The 16594-nt window shown below is 41.0% G+C and overlaps 2 protein-coding genes across 3 annotated transcripts; both read left to right on the forward strand.

Moving 5' to 3' along the window:
- The first annotated feature begins 101 nt into the window (after positions 1-101).
- On the forward strand, positions 102-7527 carry tafazzin (tafazzin, phospholipid-lysophospholipid transacylase). Of its 2 annotated transcripts, XM_051426315.1 has the most exons (11): positions 103-203; positions 1378-1524; positions 1618-1746; positions 1822-1867; positions 1978-2063; positions 2815-2895; positions 3030-3071; positions 3166-3228; positions 4791-4843; positions 4947-5024; positions 5416-7527. In XM_051426315.1, exons 2-11 carry the CDS (start codon positions 1416-1418, stop codon positions 5515-5517), a joined length of 789 nt encoding a protein of 262 aa, XP_051282275.1. In that variant the 5' UTR covers positions 103-203; positions 1378-1415; the 3' UTR covers positions 5518-7527. The 2 variants fall into 2 exon arrangements, with proteins under 2 accessions (XP_051282273.1, XP_051282275.1); XM_051426313.1 differs by having other exon boundaries at positions 102-203; positions 1378-1746.
- A 450-nt stretch (positions 7528-7977) lies between these two features.
- Positions 7978-14670, forward strand: atp6ap1a (ATPase H+ transporting accessory protein 1a). The gene is made up of 11 exons (XM_051426308.1): positions 7978-8141; positions 9537-9663; positions 10278-10352; positions 10545-10738; positions 11194-11234; positions 11383-11468; positions 11689-11838; positions 11980-12137; positions 12351-12401; positions 12564-12801; positions 13176-14670. The coding sequence occupies exons 1-11, from the start codon at positions 8011-8013 to the stop codon at positions 13383-13385; spliced, it is 1461 nt and encodes a 486-aa protein (XP_051282268.1). The 5' UTR covers positions 7978-8010; the 3' UTR covers positions 13386-14670.
- The last annotated feature ends 1924 nt before the right edge of the window (positions 14671-16594 follow it).

Raw genomic sequence — 16594 nt, forward strand, 5'->3', positions numbered from 1 at the left:
GCGTTTAACGGAACATCTCGTCCGTTATCTTTATTTCTGAAGCTGCAACCGGAGAAAATAAAGAGAAAAACAAAAACTCACTCCCTGCAACCAGCGAGTATTGTTATTATTGGGCTAAAATGTACGCCCCCTAAAACTACAACACCCACAATCCAGTGCGCGGGTTGTAGTTCCGGGGTCAGTGACCATCGTCCAGGAGGAAGGTGAGGAAATGTTTGATCTTGTGATGTTTTCTGTACTTTTCAAGTTATTTAAGTCTTTAAAAATACTCAATAAGCCCTCGTAGATGTTTATATTTCTATATTTATAGTTTACATTTTATTATATGACGGTTATTGTTCGACAACAGAGGGTCAGAGTCAATAACAACAACACAGACAGTTCATGTTGAATACAGCTTCTGTTCAACCTCCCGCTTTATAGGATGTGTTATTGGACCGACAGCCTGAATGTGACTGGAAACTGTGGTCAGTGGTTAACAGACTAACGTCTCCATAACCTGAATATAATATAATATAATATAATAATAGTAGTCAGGTTAAAGGAAGTGCTGCAGGCTCATCTACCACTCACAGCAAAGGTAAAAGGTCATAGATACTAAACCACTTTTATATCATTTATTAAACTATAACAACAGATTATATTCAAAACTGTCCAATGAACCCAAACAGTGAACTCAGTGACGGCAGGAAGTTTGTGTAAAACCAGAGATTTGGATGAATTATGAGCAGGTTATTTCTCGTTTAGGGAACTTTTTATTCAATTCTCTGTCTGTAATATGTATTTTTATCATTTTTAACAATCAAACAGACTCAATAGGATTCTGTTCTCTTGTCCCACACACCTGTTCTATTAAACAATTTACTGAACAGTTACTTTTCTTAACAGAAGTAAACAAAATGCTGAGATATCGGTACGTTTTATTACACCTCCTATTTTATTACACCTCTTACAATGTATTAGGGTTGAGCGAGTACAGATAATCTGCTTTATACGAGTTAAATGTGTCTGTGTACTCGTTAATAAATTTAACTTTTATTTTAAAAAAAAACACAACTTGTAATGTAAATCAAGGAAATGTGCAGCAGAGGAGGCCGAGATATCCCAAAGTTTGATCTCTGGTTAGCGTCAAACTCCTAAAACACTTGATCCCACACTTCCAATAGTACACCTCAATAACATCTTTTTATTTGATCCCATCACAAGATCCCCCACGCCATCATCAGGGTCATTTTTCTAGACTTTGGGAAGCTTTTTAGAAGCCGTGTTAGAAAATAAAGAGCTACCCCAGCTAGTAAACTGAACTAGTGAATATCTCCTGTAACTCAGATGAACCTGTCTGTCTCTCTCTCTCTCTCTCTGTGTGTGTTGTACCAGGTTGATGCATGTGGATGTAGTGTCTGTGGAGCGCTGCGATGCCCCTGGAGGTAAAATGGCCGTTCCCGCAGTGCCCTGCTTTGGCGTGGAGGGTCTCCAGCTCACTGATCATGGGCATGGTGGGCTCCTACTCCTACTTCTGGACCAGTAAGTTGGAGCATCTGTACAAAGACACCGTAAAACCAGCGAGAACATTCTCAGTTGCAAACCAGACTAAATTTTCAATCTCTCAATTTCCAGAGTACATGAACTACATGACGGTCCACAACCACAAGGTTTTGTGGGACCTGATTGACCGGAGGCCCTCGGACACACCCCTCATCACTCTGTCCAATCACCAGTCTTGTATGGATGACCCACACATCTGGGGTAAGGACAGATGCACCATCTGAAATCAGCTCTAACGTCAGAAAACGGTGAAATAATCCCGTCTGTTTGCGACAGGTGTACTGAAGCTCAGACATTTGTGGAACTTCAACAAGATGCGTTGGTGAGTTTTTATAACCTACACAACTCGTTCACTCATTTGTAGCATTTAAATGTGATTTCAGGTTTTATTTTTCTGTTCCAGTGTGTGATTATTTCCCTGTGTTTGTGCAGGACTCCTGCAGCATCTGACATCTGTTTCACCAGAGAGCTGCACTCTCGATTCTTCAGCCGGGGAAAGTGTGTGCCCGTCTGCAGAGGTGAGTCTCTGTCGGGATTTACCCCCCAGCTATGACCCTGTTTGGACCCGATATTAACATGAGTCTTTGTTAATCTGATCACAGGTGGACAGCTTTCAGTACGTCAGCATCTCGAGTGACCACTTACGATTGGATCTCACTTCCCTGCTGCATATGCAGATAAACATTAGCGGGCTGGACCACACTAAGAGTGTTGTTAGTTAATGTTCATTATTACTGTAATACGAAGATTTGACTAGTCATTCCTTCATTTCAGTGCCACACTAAGCTCTATCACTATATCAGCCCCTGCAGGAGAGTCAGGAGGGGGATTGGGATTTTATAACTGAACTTTATGAGCAGCACACACACTTTTACTTTCTCTGACTGTGTGTGGAAGTCTGAAGTTTTCACATCACGGATGGCGGTTAAAGTAACTGCAGAGGGTCTCCTACCGGGCTGCAGCAAACTCTTAAAATTGTGTTATTTTTTAAGGGAGTCTGGCGATATTGTGGTTACTGTTCATAAACGTCTGCTGCTAGTCTCGGCAGGTCATTTGCATTACTGTGAACTAAACTGAAATCAGACAGTGTGTACAGGTTGTCAGTGGAGTAGGCGGCCCTTCAGCGTCGTCTGAGCAATCAGATCTCAGTGTGTGTGTTGCATTCACTTGGTTGTGATCTGATCATACAAGCATGTTAATACAGGTCTAGAGTGGGCCTTCATCTTGCTGACTGTTGAACTTACGGCTTACATGATGTGTCGTCTGTAGGTGATGGTGTTTACCAGAAGGGCATGGATTTTATTCTGGAGAAACTGAACAGAGGAGAATGGGTGCACATTTTTCCAGAAGGTATGTTGATCTTCCTCCTCACATTTCACTCTTCTTGTCGTGTTGACGTCTTCTTCTGTGGCCTCTGTGGCTTTTTTGCTGTAGCTTTAGGATCGTGGCGTTAAACACTTCCTCTCTCGTTCCTCGTTCAACAGGAAAAGTCAACATGACAGAAGAATTTATACGGTTGAAATGGGGTGAGTGCAGTGCCCTGTTGAGCACATACAGAATGTACATGAGACATCTGTGGAGATTCACTCTCAAGAGATCATCTCTGGTTTGTGTCTGTAGGCGTGGGTCGGCTAATATCAGAGTGCTCCCTTAATCCGATTATCCTGCCGCTCTGGCATGTGGGTGAGTTACACACTAACACCACAGATGACCACACATTGCCTCACATGTTCTCCTGGTTCTGCAAAATGAACATACCACATGTTGTTAGATAAAGTAGGTTTTTAAGATCCCCTCCAGATATGTATTAAGACATATATATATATATATATATATATATATATATATATACACAAATAGTCAATATGAAAAAGGACAATAATGTGTGATGATATGTTTCTTTGTTAATCATTTTTGTGAATAATTATAATTTTCACATTAAAAAATCCTTAAAAAGACATTTACTCCTTCTACCTCCTTTTAAAAATTCTACAATATGCAAATTCTCTTTATTTCTAAAGTTTTCCTGCTGGACACAAGATGTCTCCTCCTTCACTGTAAAGTCCACTCTCAGTGTCTGTGCACTGCTGGATGTCACTGAGGTTGCGTACTGGACCTGGACTCACTTTCTGAGTATTTATGATGTCACACTCATAGGCCACGTCCCTTAAAATCTGCTCTTCAATGAGCTCAGAGAAACTTTCCACTTTCAGCAGATGAATGTGAGAACATCCTTCTAGAGTCAAACTCTGCACAGACATCATTCAGACACACACTGTAGGACTTCAAGGAACTCCTCCTGATTTCAGTATTTCTGGGTGCTTTATTTGTAAAATGTAGACACAGATGGAGACAGTAGAGTCAAGTCTCTGGTCAATAAATGCTTTAAAAACAGTGACCTACCAACATTTAGGTTTTAAAATACAGGAAAGAAACATCATTGATTTTCCCAGAATGCCTTATTTTAAAATCAACACTACAGGCTTCACAAAAGGAATGGACACTCTCCCGGTGACTTGCAGATATGCCAAGTCTGGCAGGTGTATTAGGATTTTTCTGGTAAAACGCCATCCAGCCCTGACAACAGCTAACGTTCAGTTAGCTGGCCCGTCTGCCTGCCTTCAGTCGGGTTGTGGGCTGCCAGGTTGCAGTGACAGATGGGTTGAAATGTGTGTGTAGCTCTGTTTCCAAGATGATCTGGCAACTAGGGTGAGGTCTGACAAACATACATTCCTCGTATGACGATTGTTCATAATAAATGGGGTCATGCAAATTATGGGAGTTTCCCGGGAGAAATCACGAAACAGGAGGGTGCTGTGAGATGAACACGGGAGAAACCTGGGAAATACGAGTCAAATACATCAACAGCCACACTGTTGCACTGGATGACATATTCCTTTATTACCATGAACACACACACACACACACACACACCGTCCTGCTGCCTCAAACACTCACTGGAGCACCAAATGTGTATAAATCCACCGCTGAAAATAGTCCCCAACATATGCACGATTTCCTCCACATGTTTTTGTGTTAAAAACAACTGCAAGCAACTGAGCCTTTTTTTAAATAGAAGTTCAGTCAGAAAGCATTGAGAGACAGACTAACACGTTGCTTGTTTTAGTCTTTTTATGGGATTGTTGACATTAAGAAAACTCTAGAATATCTGCAGCATTATCATTTATATGATATTGAGTATTCATTACTTCATACTCATTCTGTGTGACTGATTTTTGTCTCAGGTTTGAGTGACGTTCTGCCAAATATGAAGCCCTACATTCCCCGGACTGGAAAGGTAGGAACACTTGCATCTAATCATTCATCCAGTATTATTCTAATGGGTTTTTTTCGTGGCTTTTTGTTTGTACCTGTAGTTGTGACTTGTGCTTTTCTTCCAGAGAATCACAATCCTGGTGGGGAAACCGTTCAGTCTCAAGGACCTTGTTGAATCCCTCCGAGCCGAAGACAAGAGCCAGGTGAGGACAGGATGTGCACACTGGGCTGGATAATAATGTATTTTAATACACCAACTGATGTAACTATATTTCATGATGTTACCTAGGAATATAGTGTTGTTTTATATTCAGGTACCTGTTAAAAACAGACTGAGACAGATTGCAGATTGGTAGAAATACAAGATTTATTCACCAGAAATATCAATATTTAGCTGCTTTAGTTCAGCAGATGAAATCCATATTTTGGTGTCACCTCTTTTTATATAATATATATAATACTATCACAATATTACAGCATTTCGAATACAAATATTTAAACTGTGTGACAAAGTAAAGTACCACATGAGGCATTCATAATTGGATAGGAACATCAAAAAGTGCCACACTCTCTCACTTTACGTTTTCCTTTCAGATGGAAATGAGGAAGGCCGTGACTGATTTCATCCAGGGGGAGTTCTTGAGCCTGAAAGCCCAAGCCGAGGCCCTCCATGGTCGGACGCAGACCATATCCTGAGTCCCAGCCGTCCAGCTTTTGCCTGTTACACTCCTCACAGCCAACAAGTGAAGATCCTTTACCCTAAACTCAGGGTAATACCTTTTATCACTGGAAGTCCCACACACACACACACACACACACACACACACACACACACACACACACACACACAGGACTGTTATTGACCTCTTGGTGTCCACTCATCTTCTCAACTGGAACACCTCCGCAGTGAGATGCACGTATGAGTCGAGCTTTTGAACGTTTAAGTGCTGCTTAGGGATCCTATCGAGGGCCATTTCCATTAATGTGGATGCAACACAAATTATTATTTTAATACAGCAAATGCATGATTTAGTTGCTGGGAGTCAACTGCCACCCAAACCAGCATAAGCAGCCTGAAAAATAAAACAGACTAGTGGACGATTGAGTTACTTGAATTCATACCAATCAATGCAATGACCTCTAAGCAGCCAGTCACTGAATTCTGATTCAGAAGAGTGAAAGATTGTGAATGTTTGTAGCCTCTAGACCAAATTTCTGCAGTATGATTAGTCATTTAACTGGTACCATAAACCCAGCCTGGTGTCCTGATAATTACTCCCATATAGGATTCAATGCCTCATGGTTAACATGCAGTGCCAATACAGGAAGTAGTGTAGCAGCGAGGTGCAGCAGACCGGAGTTAGCAGCTTGTCACCGACCTGCAACCTTTTTATTTACCGTAAACATGATCTCCTAACCTTTAAAATTATAATCATTTCATTTCAGTCTTGTTGCTCATTGAACAGCTACTTTTATAGCACAGGAGAGCAGCTGGTGTATGTGTTTACAGTGCAGCCAATCAATCTCAGGTTGTTTTAATTAATCAGCCTCTCTTCTTTCCATCATGCCAGAACAGCTGCAACCTGATTTCATGCTGTACACAGCACCTGTAGTTTTCCACACAGTAAAAGCACTTACCTTGTTGAGGAGTTGGAGGTGTGCTGCTTTTTTAAAATCATCTAAAAATGACTGTTTCTTTAGTTTTGCTTCACGCTAACCTGGGTGAGAAATACTTTGTTTCCTTCGGCTGCTTCACAATAAAAGCCACCTTGTGTTTCACCAGTTGAATGGTTTTAACGTGAGGCAGCAGTAACATGTTGGGTCAGCATTAGCACTGACTTCATACAGCTCTGATACGGCTGGAAGAGAGTGAACAGAATAAATTACAACCAGTAACAGTGGATGGCGGACTCCGCCACTAACAATGAAAGCTTCTATACAGAGCAGAATGTAAATGCATTGACGGGCTATTGCAGAAGAAATGCTGACCAGAAAGAATATTTAAAAAATCAGGTTGGGTTTTATGAAAAAGTTTAAGTTTAAAGGATTAAAACTTAAATGTTTTAGTTCCCTTAACCTAGCCAAACCTTCGCCATAGCTACAATCTTTCTCTAACCGTAACCATAACTAGCATGCACAGATAATGTTGATGTGATTTTAATAATGTTGGCGCTGGATGTAAAAGAAGAAAAAGGTGGCATCCATCTCATTTTTAGGAGAACTTAAATACTGAATATTAGTACGCAGTGGAGGGATATAGATTTATAATTCGTTCATCGGGAGGTCTGAACTGTACTGCATGGTTTACTGCGGACATTATAGAGAGGCATGCAGAGTAAATGATCGGTAGGATAGTATGATCGGACTATCATATGATTTGCTTTTATTACGTCCATGCATATTGTCCGTAACGTCACCACGAGCCCTGCTCTCTCTGTGTACGCTCTCAGATCCATTTATTAAAACTGTAGATCATTTCTTTTCCAGATGAAGTTTTAAAGTTTTCTGTTGGATCGGCTCAACCTCTGAATGCCCCCCCTGCAGATGTATATAACTTATTATATCACAGAGATCAGCGGCTTTTATAAGGGAGGTGTGATCTGTGGTTGTTTTATAAATGTACCGCCTTACTGTGATTGCCACTCTTTCCTACTCTACAGTGTGTGAGTACCAATAAAGTATTTGAACTTTTCTTAAAGAAGCCTATTAAGTGTGTATGATTGATTGATTGATTAAAAAATATAAAAATACGTGAAACAATTGTATGAAATTATCATGAAAACTATTCAGAGGAAATAATTGCTCAGAATTCATCCAAATATCTGGTTTTAAACTTCCTTCATTGTTGCTCTCTACTGTTAACGTTATGTATTGAATATAATATGAAATATACATTAAATATGTCACTGTGTAGTCAGTTTATTCAATGATAAAATAAAAGGGTCCATTAAGGAAATAGTTTGGGAACCAGTGGTTTAACTGTGTTTACTGGCAGGTTATTAGTTCAATATGTTATTTATACACGTAAAGCACATAATATGACTCATGTTAACTTATGTTCTATGGTGCACTATTATTATTGGTACGGTCAGAGGATGAAGAGGAGGCAGAGGAGAGTCTTCTTCTTCTTCTTCTTCATCCGCCGTCACGTGACCTCCCTGTGACGTCAGCCGCCGTCAGACTGTAAAGATGGCGACCGAAGGGACGACTCACCTCCGCCGCCTCTCTGCGCCTTTGGCCGTTGTTCTGGCCTTATTCAGCGCGTTGAACGCGGGGACTTGCGATGAACAGGTGCCGCTCATTATGTGGACAAGCGAAGGGTAAGAAAATGTGCACTTTGTGTTGGTTGTTACCCCCCCAGCCCCCTCCCCCCCGCACAGAGCAGGTGGGGGTAGCTAACGGTTAGCAGTGTCAGTGGATGGGCGGTAAGCTCTCTGCGGGGACACTCACACACTGTTTATGTTATATTACATTATATAACCTTATATTACATTATATTACCTTATATAACGGTATATTGTGTTTGATTAAAGCGGGTTAATGATTACATTGAGGGAGAACTAACATGAGAATGACCGACAGGTGCGTCCCAGCTGTCACCTGAAGATGAGCAGTGTGTTATTGTATTTAAACTGTGCACTGGAGAACCGTCTGCATCCATTTTACTCTGTTTCATTATCATTTTAAAGCCATTTTACTCTGTTTCATTATCATTTTAAAGCTAATTTGTGATTATTTCCATTTTCTGCTTCACTACATTTCAAAGGGGAAATCTTATAATTTATAAATTATAAAAGGTTCGAGTATCTTTGAGGTTTCCCTCATTTATAGTGATGAAGAAATCCTAATAAAATTTCATTTACACTGAATAAAACTATTAAAATCATGATGATGTGACATTTTTTTGTTCTCTTTAATCTGGGGAACAAGATATTGTAGACCAGTTTGTCCCTGCAGCACTACAGTTTATTATTATTATTATAATGTTTATCACGTTTTACTTCTGCAGTTTGCATATTAAAGTTGTGCAGCCCTCCTCCCCAGAGTGGGATCAGTAAAGTCTTCTTATCTTATAGCTAAAGTTTAACAGATAACACACAGCCATACATAATATTAACATCTTATTCTGTATGAAACTGTAAGTAATAATAAAGCTATACATTTGGGCTCACATACTTCCGGCTACAATCCTTGTTTGGATTAAATAAAAGAGTAAAAATCGTTTATATAATGAATTACACTGAATATTATTTGTATCTAATTGGTTATAGATGGAGTTTTTGAGTATATATTCATACAATATATTAATAATAATCGATATGAAGAAATCAGGATGCATGAAACAGTTTTTATTGTGCAAACTGCAGCGTAGTAAAGACAGAACTTTAAAACTTTAATGTTGCTTCCTATTCAGAACAATAACACTGTAAACTGACATAAAATACTCAAAGTATTCAAGTTACTGTGTTTGTACATGTTTAGATTCATGGTGATCCACGACTCTTTTATAGGGTAATATCGTACCTTTTACTCGATTACATTTGGGGCTAACAAGGATACAGATTAAACTGCCCAACAGAATAGAAAGTAAAATATAGCTGCACTCCATCTTACACAGTTATGCAGTAAATAGTAGTAATAATAATACAACTTTTACATTGTTGTGTGGCTGCTTTTACTCCAGTATGTGATCTGAACTCTTCTTCCTCCACCAGGACCTCCCTACCGACTCAGTCCCCTCCTACAGCGGGTCACATCGTTGAGCAGCAGCAGCTCGCCGCTTACCTGGAGAAAGCGCTCAGTGTGGGCCCGAGAAATGTAGTGCTGTTCCTACAGGACAAGGTACACACACACACACACACACACACACACACACACACACACACACACACTTTTCTATTTGTTACATTATAAATACACAGGATTTAAATATGTACAAAGGTTTTGTGTCGCAGGCTTCCAACAACCAGCCGTCTACCTCCCTTTACTTTCTCATAAGGCTGCCAGTCGTAACCTCGTAGCTAGTAGTTGTTATTTGTACTGTCAATGGTCGTAACCTACTAACAGTCCCAAAGCTGCCAAATAACAGTATCAGAGCTGCAACTAATGATTATTTTTATTATTGATTAATCTGCGTATCAAGTAATAAATTTGAATCTAAAAAGAAAAATGGTGAAAGTTACCAGATGTCCTAAAAATACCTTTACTCTCACTTGAAGTCAAAACACTGTAATTTCACCTTTATAATGATTCAAAACTCAGAACTCTTCACATTTGTGGAGCTGCAAATACATTTTTAACATAAAAAGTAATAGAAATAAGCGATAATGCCCAACGAGGGAGGACAAAGCCATCCATGATCTCTGATATGAAGTATCAGTGTCGGGGCATTGTGAGGAGAATTGTTACTTCCTTATCACTTATTACTGAGCTTGTCTTTCCTTGTCTCCGCTCAGATGAGCATAGAGGACTTCACCATGTATGGAGGAGCTTTTGGAAACAAGCAGGACAGCGTTTTCCCCAACCTGGAGGTAAGATCATGTCACTGACTGTAGATCAGTGTCTCTGTGTCTGTTTATCATGTTTAAAGTTCCTATCTCAAGTAAACATTAGAGGAAGCCAACGAACCAGACTGACGCTTAGTTAAACACTAATAATCAATAAGAAGTGTGTTTGGTTCACCTGTAGTGAGTATTTATGTGTACGTCTCTCGTGTCTCACAGGGGGCTCTGATGTCCTCGTCCTCCCCTCTGGTGTTACCTGCTGTGTCCTGGCCTGCCTCCAATGCAGTGATTGGCCAGCTGCAGGACCAACTGGAGACCTCCCCTCTGTACATGGACCCTGAGACGCTGAGTCAGCTGAGACTCAACGCCTCCTCGCCCGCCCTGCTGGTGTTCAGGCTGCCCTACGGCATCGGGTAGGCACACCGGAGACACAGTGGGAGAGAGGCAGTTGTTCCAGGGGTCATAACCCAGTCAGATCTGAACACACAGACATGAAACACATCATTCAGTGTGTAGTGATAGTTGTAGGCATACTCTTCATTGAATCAATTTCACACCGATTGAATTAAAAACTAGAATAACAAGCAGCTCTTCCTGTGGAAAAAACCCCAAACATTCACTTTAATAAACATAGACAGAGTTTAAATTACAGGAGAACCATCCAGTCCAGTGAAAACCAGAAGGTAACTGCAGCTGTAATTATAACTGAACCCACATACAGTCCAGACAGGATTCAAATCAACTCCCCTACAGAAATGAATCCACTCTGAACCGGTCTTTATTCACTCAACCCTTAGATTTTAATTGTGCTAATAATTTCCCTCACTTCTCGTCAGTATCTGATTGTTGCATCGTCTGGCTCTTGCAGGGCTGATCTGATGTCTGCAAAAGAGATTCTCAGTGGGAACGGTGAGTCTGACCCCTCTGATAACTGAATATTATTCACATCGTACTTGTGTCTCCACTCATTTATTCAGGGTTTTCCTTTCATTTGTCGCCTGTCTGTGGTAATGTTCAAGGTAATGCCATGCTAAGAGATGAACATATTGTTTTTCAGATGAGATGATCGGTCAGGTTCTGAGCACCATGAAGACCCAGTCGGTCCCATACACAGCCATTTACACAGCCCTGCGGCCCTCCAGGGTGAGTCTATCTGTCAGTGCTCTGTGTTTATTAAAGGTTACATAGCAGTTCACTGCCACTAGAGGTCGCACTAGAGCTCCAGCATCTCAGATCAAAACAAAGGGTGACTCCACTGACAGCTGCTCACTGCTGTATTGATCTAACGCGTCTCTGTTGTTGTGCAGTTGAAGTCACAGTTTCTGATCCAGCTGTCTGTCCTCCTCTGCCTGTCTGTTTGCAGGAGGCTGCGACTCTCTCTATGGAAGCAGGGCTGGGTGGAGGACGCTCTCTCCTGCAGGCCAGAGGCGGGTACAGGGAGAGGGAGAGAGAAAGGGAGAGGCAGCGTAGGATCAAGGAGAAGGCTGGGGTCTACCCTCCGGTGGAGTTTAAGGTGGAGTGACTCTGTGACGTCTTTCTATGCATTGATGAGTTTGGAGCCGAGAGCCACAGACCAACTAACACATTGTTGTTTATTTCATGGGATTTATTAATAATAAGAACAATCTAATAATGGTATTTTCTCCCCCTTCAGGAGGGGGAAGAGTCCTGCATCCTCCTGTGGGCCAAAGGCCTGTCAGTCAGCATCCTTCGGAGCGGTCGCTGGGAAGAACATGACCTGACCCCGTCTACCTTTGGGGAGGGTGTCAGCCCGAAGCTCCACGGCTCAAACTGCGACAAATCCAAAGCGAGGTAGTTCCTGTGATATACTTAAACACTGAGGGAGCTTCTTAAAGGTCCAGTGTGTCTAACCAGCTGAATATAGGAATCCAGATGTTTTATCTACAGACGCTGCAGGTCGTCTCAGCTTTACTGCTCACTACTACTCACTGGTCCTCTAAATGAAATCCCTTCCAACAGTCTTCCTCTCTTTCTTTCTCTCGTGTAATTTCTGGTTCTTTGCAGGTTGGTTCTTAATTACGAGAATGTCCTCGGCCACCGCAGCTTCAAACTGATGTGAGTGTGCATACGACATACATAACCACACAGATACAGTCCTACAAAGTCTCCTCCTGCAACCTTCACAAATCTGTTCAACTTATGTGTGTGTGTGTGTGTGTGTGTGTGTGTGTGTGTGTGTGTGTGTGTGTGTGTGTGTGTGTGTGTGTGTGTGTTCAGCTTTGCGATGAGCCAGCGTCACTACAAGGTGTCTGATCGCCCCTGGTTCACGCTAGACGCCGTTGAGCTGGAGTACGACGGGACCAAAGCCACGTTTAACGGCAGCAGAAACATTTATGCCCCCGCCGAGTACTCGTACCGCTGTGAGTCCGTCACCAGCTTCCGCTGGCCCCTGCTCATCCCACACTCATCTAAAGATCCAGCCAATCAGTGGAAGGTCTCGTTTCAGGACTTTCAGGTAAGATAGTGATTGGTTTATTTATTAATAATCTAATAATTGGTGTTTTGGGAGCCCCCTTCCCACACTGTCCAGCATTGTGCCTCACACAATAAAAAAAGAGACCAGCAGAATGAGCAAAGTTTAATACAAATGATCTTTTACTGTCAGTAGATAAAATGAACTGCTTTGGTGTTTTTATTGTTTGATGTGCAGAATGCGATGCAGCCTCTAGGCATTCTGCCACGAGGCACTTCTACAGCATTAGTATGACCCAAAAGTAGACATGCTCGTTCTGAAGACAGGAAAGTGACGTATGCCTGCCCTCACCTGTACAGGTGTAATGTAAACACAATGAGCCGGTCCACAGATTAACAGCGTGTCCTGTTTTCCAGGTCCAGGGCTTTAGCGTGACCAATGGTGAATTCTCGTATGCCAGTGACTGTGCAGGCTTCTTCTCTCCTGGGATCTGGATGGGTCTGATGACCAGTCTTCTCATGGTCCTCGTGCTCACCTACGGCCTGCACATGATCATGCAGCTCCACACTATGGACCGGTTCGATGACCCCAAGGGCCCGGCGATCTCTGTGCCCCAAACGGAGTAACTGCAGTCGCTCTCCTGTCTTCACCTTCCATCTTTCCTCCTCTCTGTCCCTCAAATGCTTCTCCAACTGCAATGCTTCCACTCCCACCTTTTACATTCTGTTCCCTGTTCATCTGTAGTTGGGCATTATTCACTAATAAGTAACGTTGTCAGAATAAGGGTTTTAGTCATCATTGCATATGTGTCTGTTTATAAAATGTGTATCCTTTCAGGTAGCCCCAGTTTGTGTCTCGTTGGAGTCGCAGTGTAAAGCCTCCGTTACTCAGAAGGTGGTTTAACAACACCGACACCGCGTCCTAACTGCATGTGAGCGTCTGACCATCGCAGCCAGTTAGGACATTTTAATATAAGCTGTTCTTCTTGTAACTCAAACAGAGACAGCAGTAATGTATGAACTTCGGCTTTACAGAGAGTTTCAGCTCCAGCCACAACTTCACGGTTTGTGTTCAGTGTCATTGCTCTCATAGCGTCATTGTCAACGTGCACTAACCTAACTAACCGCAGACACACAGGTAGAGACGAGCTGCTGAACATTTAGCAGCTAAAGAGACAAAGAGTTTGCAGGTTTCATTTTAACCAATTTTATTCCGTCACACAAAATAATGCGTGAATATTTTCCTTGTACAAAAAGAGCAAGAACACATTAACCATCTTTTATTTGGCAGCAGACTGAATATTTTTAGTCTTTGAGGATTCTGGAAACACCTTGAGAACAACCGTATGCGTCATTAAACCTCCGTACAGCCTTCCTCACTCGAGGCACAGACTGGGGCTGTTTTCAGGCTGCTGTCATTAAATGTCCCCCACCAGAAGGGACACAGTTGTACAGACAGGGACAAAAATAATGTATGAAAAATGAACTATGAAATGCTATTTATTGGAGAAACTAATTTGTGTACGTGTGTGTTTACGGTTGTGTTTGTGTCTGTGAATAGACAAAAGGGATCGCAGTCTGTATGGATGAAACATAAATCATATCCACCACATTACACCCGACTCAAAGGGACGTTCTGATGAACAAAGGACCACAGATATACAGTTAAAAGTCTTATCAAACAGGAGCTTAAGTAACTTTTCACTTTTGAACAATGTTGTTTTTTCCGTCATTAACATGAACACTGTATTTATTCCTCCGCTGATGTGCACTGAAATGTGAAATTATTGTTTTTCTGTTAATTTATTTAGTTTTTTGATGATTTGTGGTGAGTATCAATGATGTGAGGTCCTGATTATGGTCCTGTGTCGTGCTGCTGATGTGACCCCAATAAAACATCTGTGAAAATTGAGATTTGTATTTGTATTTTTATATAATAGGACAGTTAATTATAACTTTAGAATCAGAAGTCTCATTGAGGCTGGACGGCGCTTTGTGCAGTCGTGGAATGTAATGAAGTACATTTAGTGTCGTAATCTAACTACAAATTTGTAGTACTTCTACTCCATTACATCTCAGAGGGAACATTTGTACTTTATTGCCTTTATCTGACAGCTTTAATAACTTTAACTTTTTTACACAGCGAATATGAAGAGTTTATAAAATGTTTTTATAAATGAAACTGCTGAACAGTTTCTACAAGCACAGCTGAAACAATTACTTGGTTAATCAATTAGTTAATTGACTTTTGATAAATCATTGAAGTCCTTTTTAATAAACATGTAATTACAAGGAAATATTATCTCCAGGATTGAACTATACCGTCATATTTAACTGTTATATTTGAGTGTAATGATACAGAATAGAAGGCAATGCAAGGTGAGTTTATTTGTGTGGCACAATCAAAAAGAAAACCATTCATTACAGAAGAATAAATGAATACAGACTAAGATGAAAAGGAAATGAATCAATTAAAGGCTCATTAATCAATCAGTCTTGATTACTGATGAGACTGATTTAGTATGCATTTTATTCAGAGCACGTGCATTGAGATAGTTTGAGGTCAGGGATTTGGAAACTTGAAACTTTGGTGGTCGTGGTGTCTGGTGAAGAATCTAACTGATCCAACAATGTGCAGCATATTGACAAAAGTTTAAACATTATTGTGTCGACGATCAAAGCAGCTTAAAACTCGCTCAAGAGGTTTTTAAGAGGTTTTATACATCCAAAGAATTTCTATAAAATCCAGACCAGGCCTCTAATTGAGACCTAAATCTGCAGCCACACCAGGCTAGTAAAGGAGACCTGCCTCTAATTGGGACCCTGAAGTTTTACATCATAATTTTCATCATCAGTCAGATATATACTCACACAGTGTGGCACTGAGTCTGGCGCAGAGCATGGTGTCAGATGACCAGATTTCGGTGAAGAGTTGAAGAGTGAAGTTATGGTGGTTCAAGCAGAAACCTGACATTTATTCTCTTTCGTAAGAACTGCCCCTCTTCATGCAAAACACATGAATATGACATGAATGTCATCCCAGTTCATTCACATTAAGCCTCCTAGTAATTGTCATTTGGTAGATACGTTTCGTGAGAACAAACAAGGAAATGATCAGAGAATGCATGGTTCGGTTCTCTGTTTGCTTCCTTTACACAAAGCCTCCATTGTGCATTGTCTCTTGTTGGGAAAAAGTGTAACAATGGATTAATCATTAATGCAAGACAACTGTATGTGAAAGTTTGGGCACCCTTTGACAAATAACATGCTGGTGATTTTTTTAATTGAAAAGCCTTTCAAGGATATGGAACGTAAAATGATTTCAGCAAACATTCGTGGATAGTTAGTTTTATATCATAAATTGCATCAAACCATAAAAAAGCCACTTTGAATGAATCTGAAGACATCTTCAATGCGTATCGCTACCATAAAATGAGGTCTGTCCGAACACTTTATTTACAGATGTAAAAACACCTACACAAGTCATTTGTGCTGAATGAACGATATAAAAAGCTCGTAAATATGAAAGACACTACAACACAGACCAGTACCGACGCCACACTGTGGCTTCCTACTTCCTCATTCCCCACAGCTGTCCACCTGTGACTTCCCTATGTAAGGTACGTGACTGATTACCAAGTGCACAGGTGACATAACAAAAACAATATTTACACTCACCACACACATACAGGACAAATCGAAATTGGATACCACATTGAACAAAACTGAAAACAACATTATAGCATGTGCAAAAGTTGGGGAGCAAAAGGTTTTGGGCAAACATGCTTGGGGCATCTTGCACAGCTGATGATATTTAAAAATCACCAAAATCTTTA

Source organism: Dicentrarchus labrax, unplaced genomic scaffold, assembly GCF_905237075.1.
Source record: "Dicentrarchus labrax unplaced genomic scaffold, dlabrax2021, whole genome shotgun sequence".
NCBI lineage: Eukaryota > Metazoa > Chordata > Actinopteri > Moronidae > Dicentrarchus > Dicentrarchus labrax.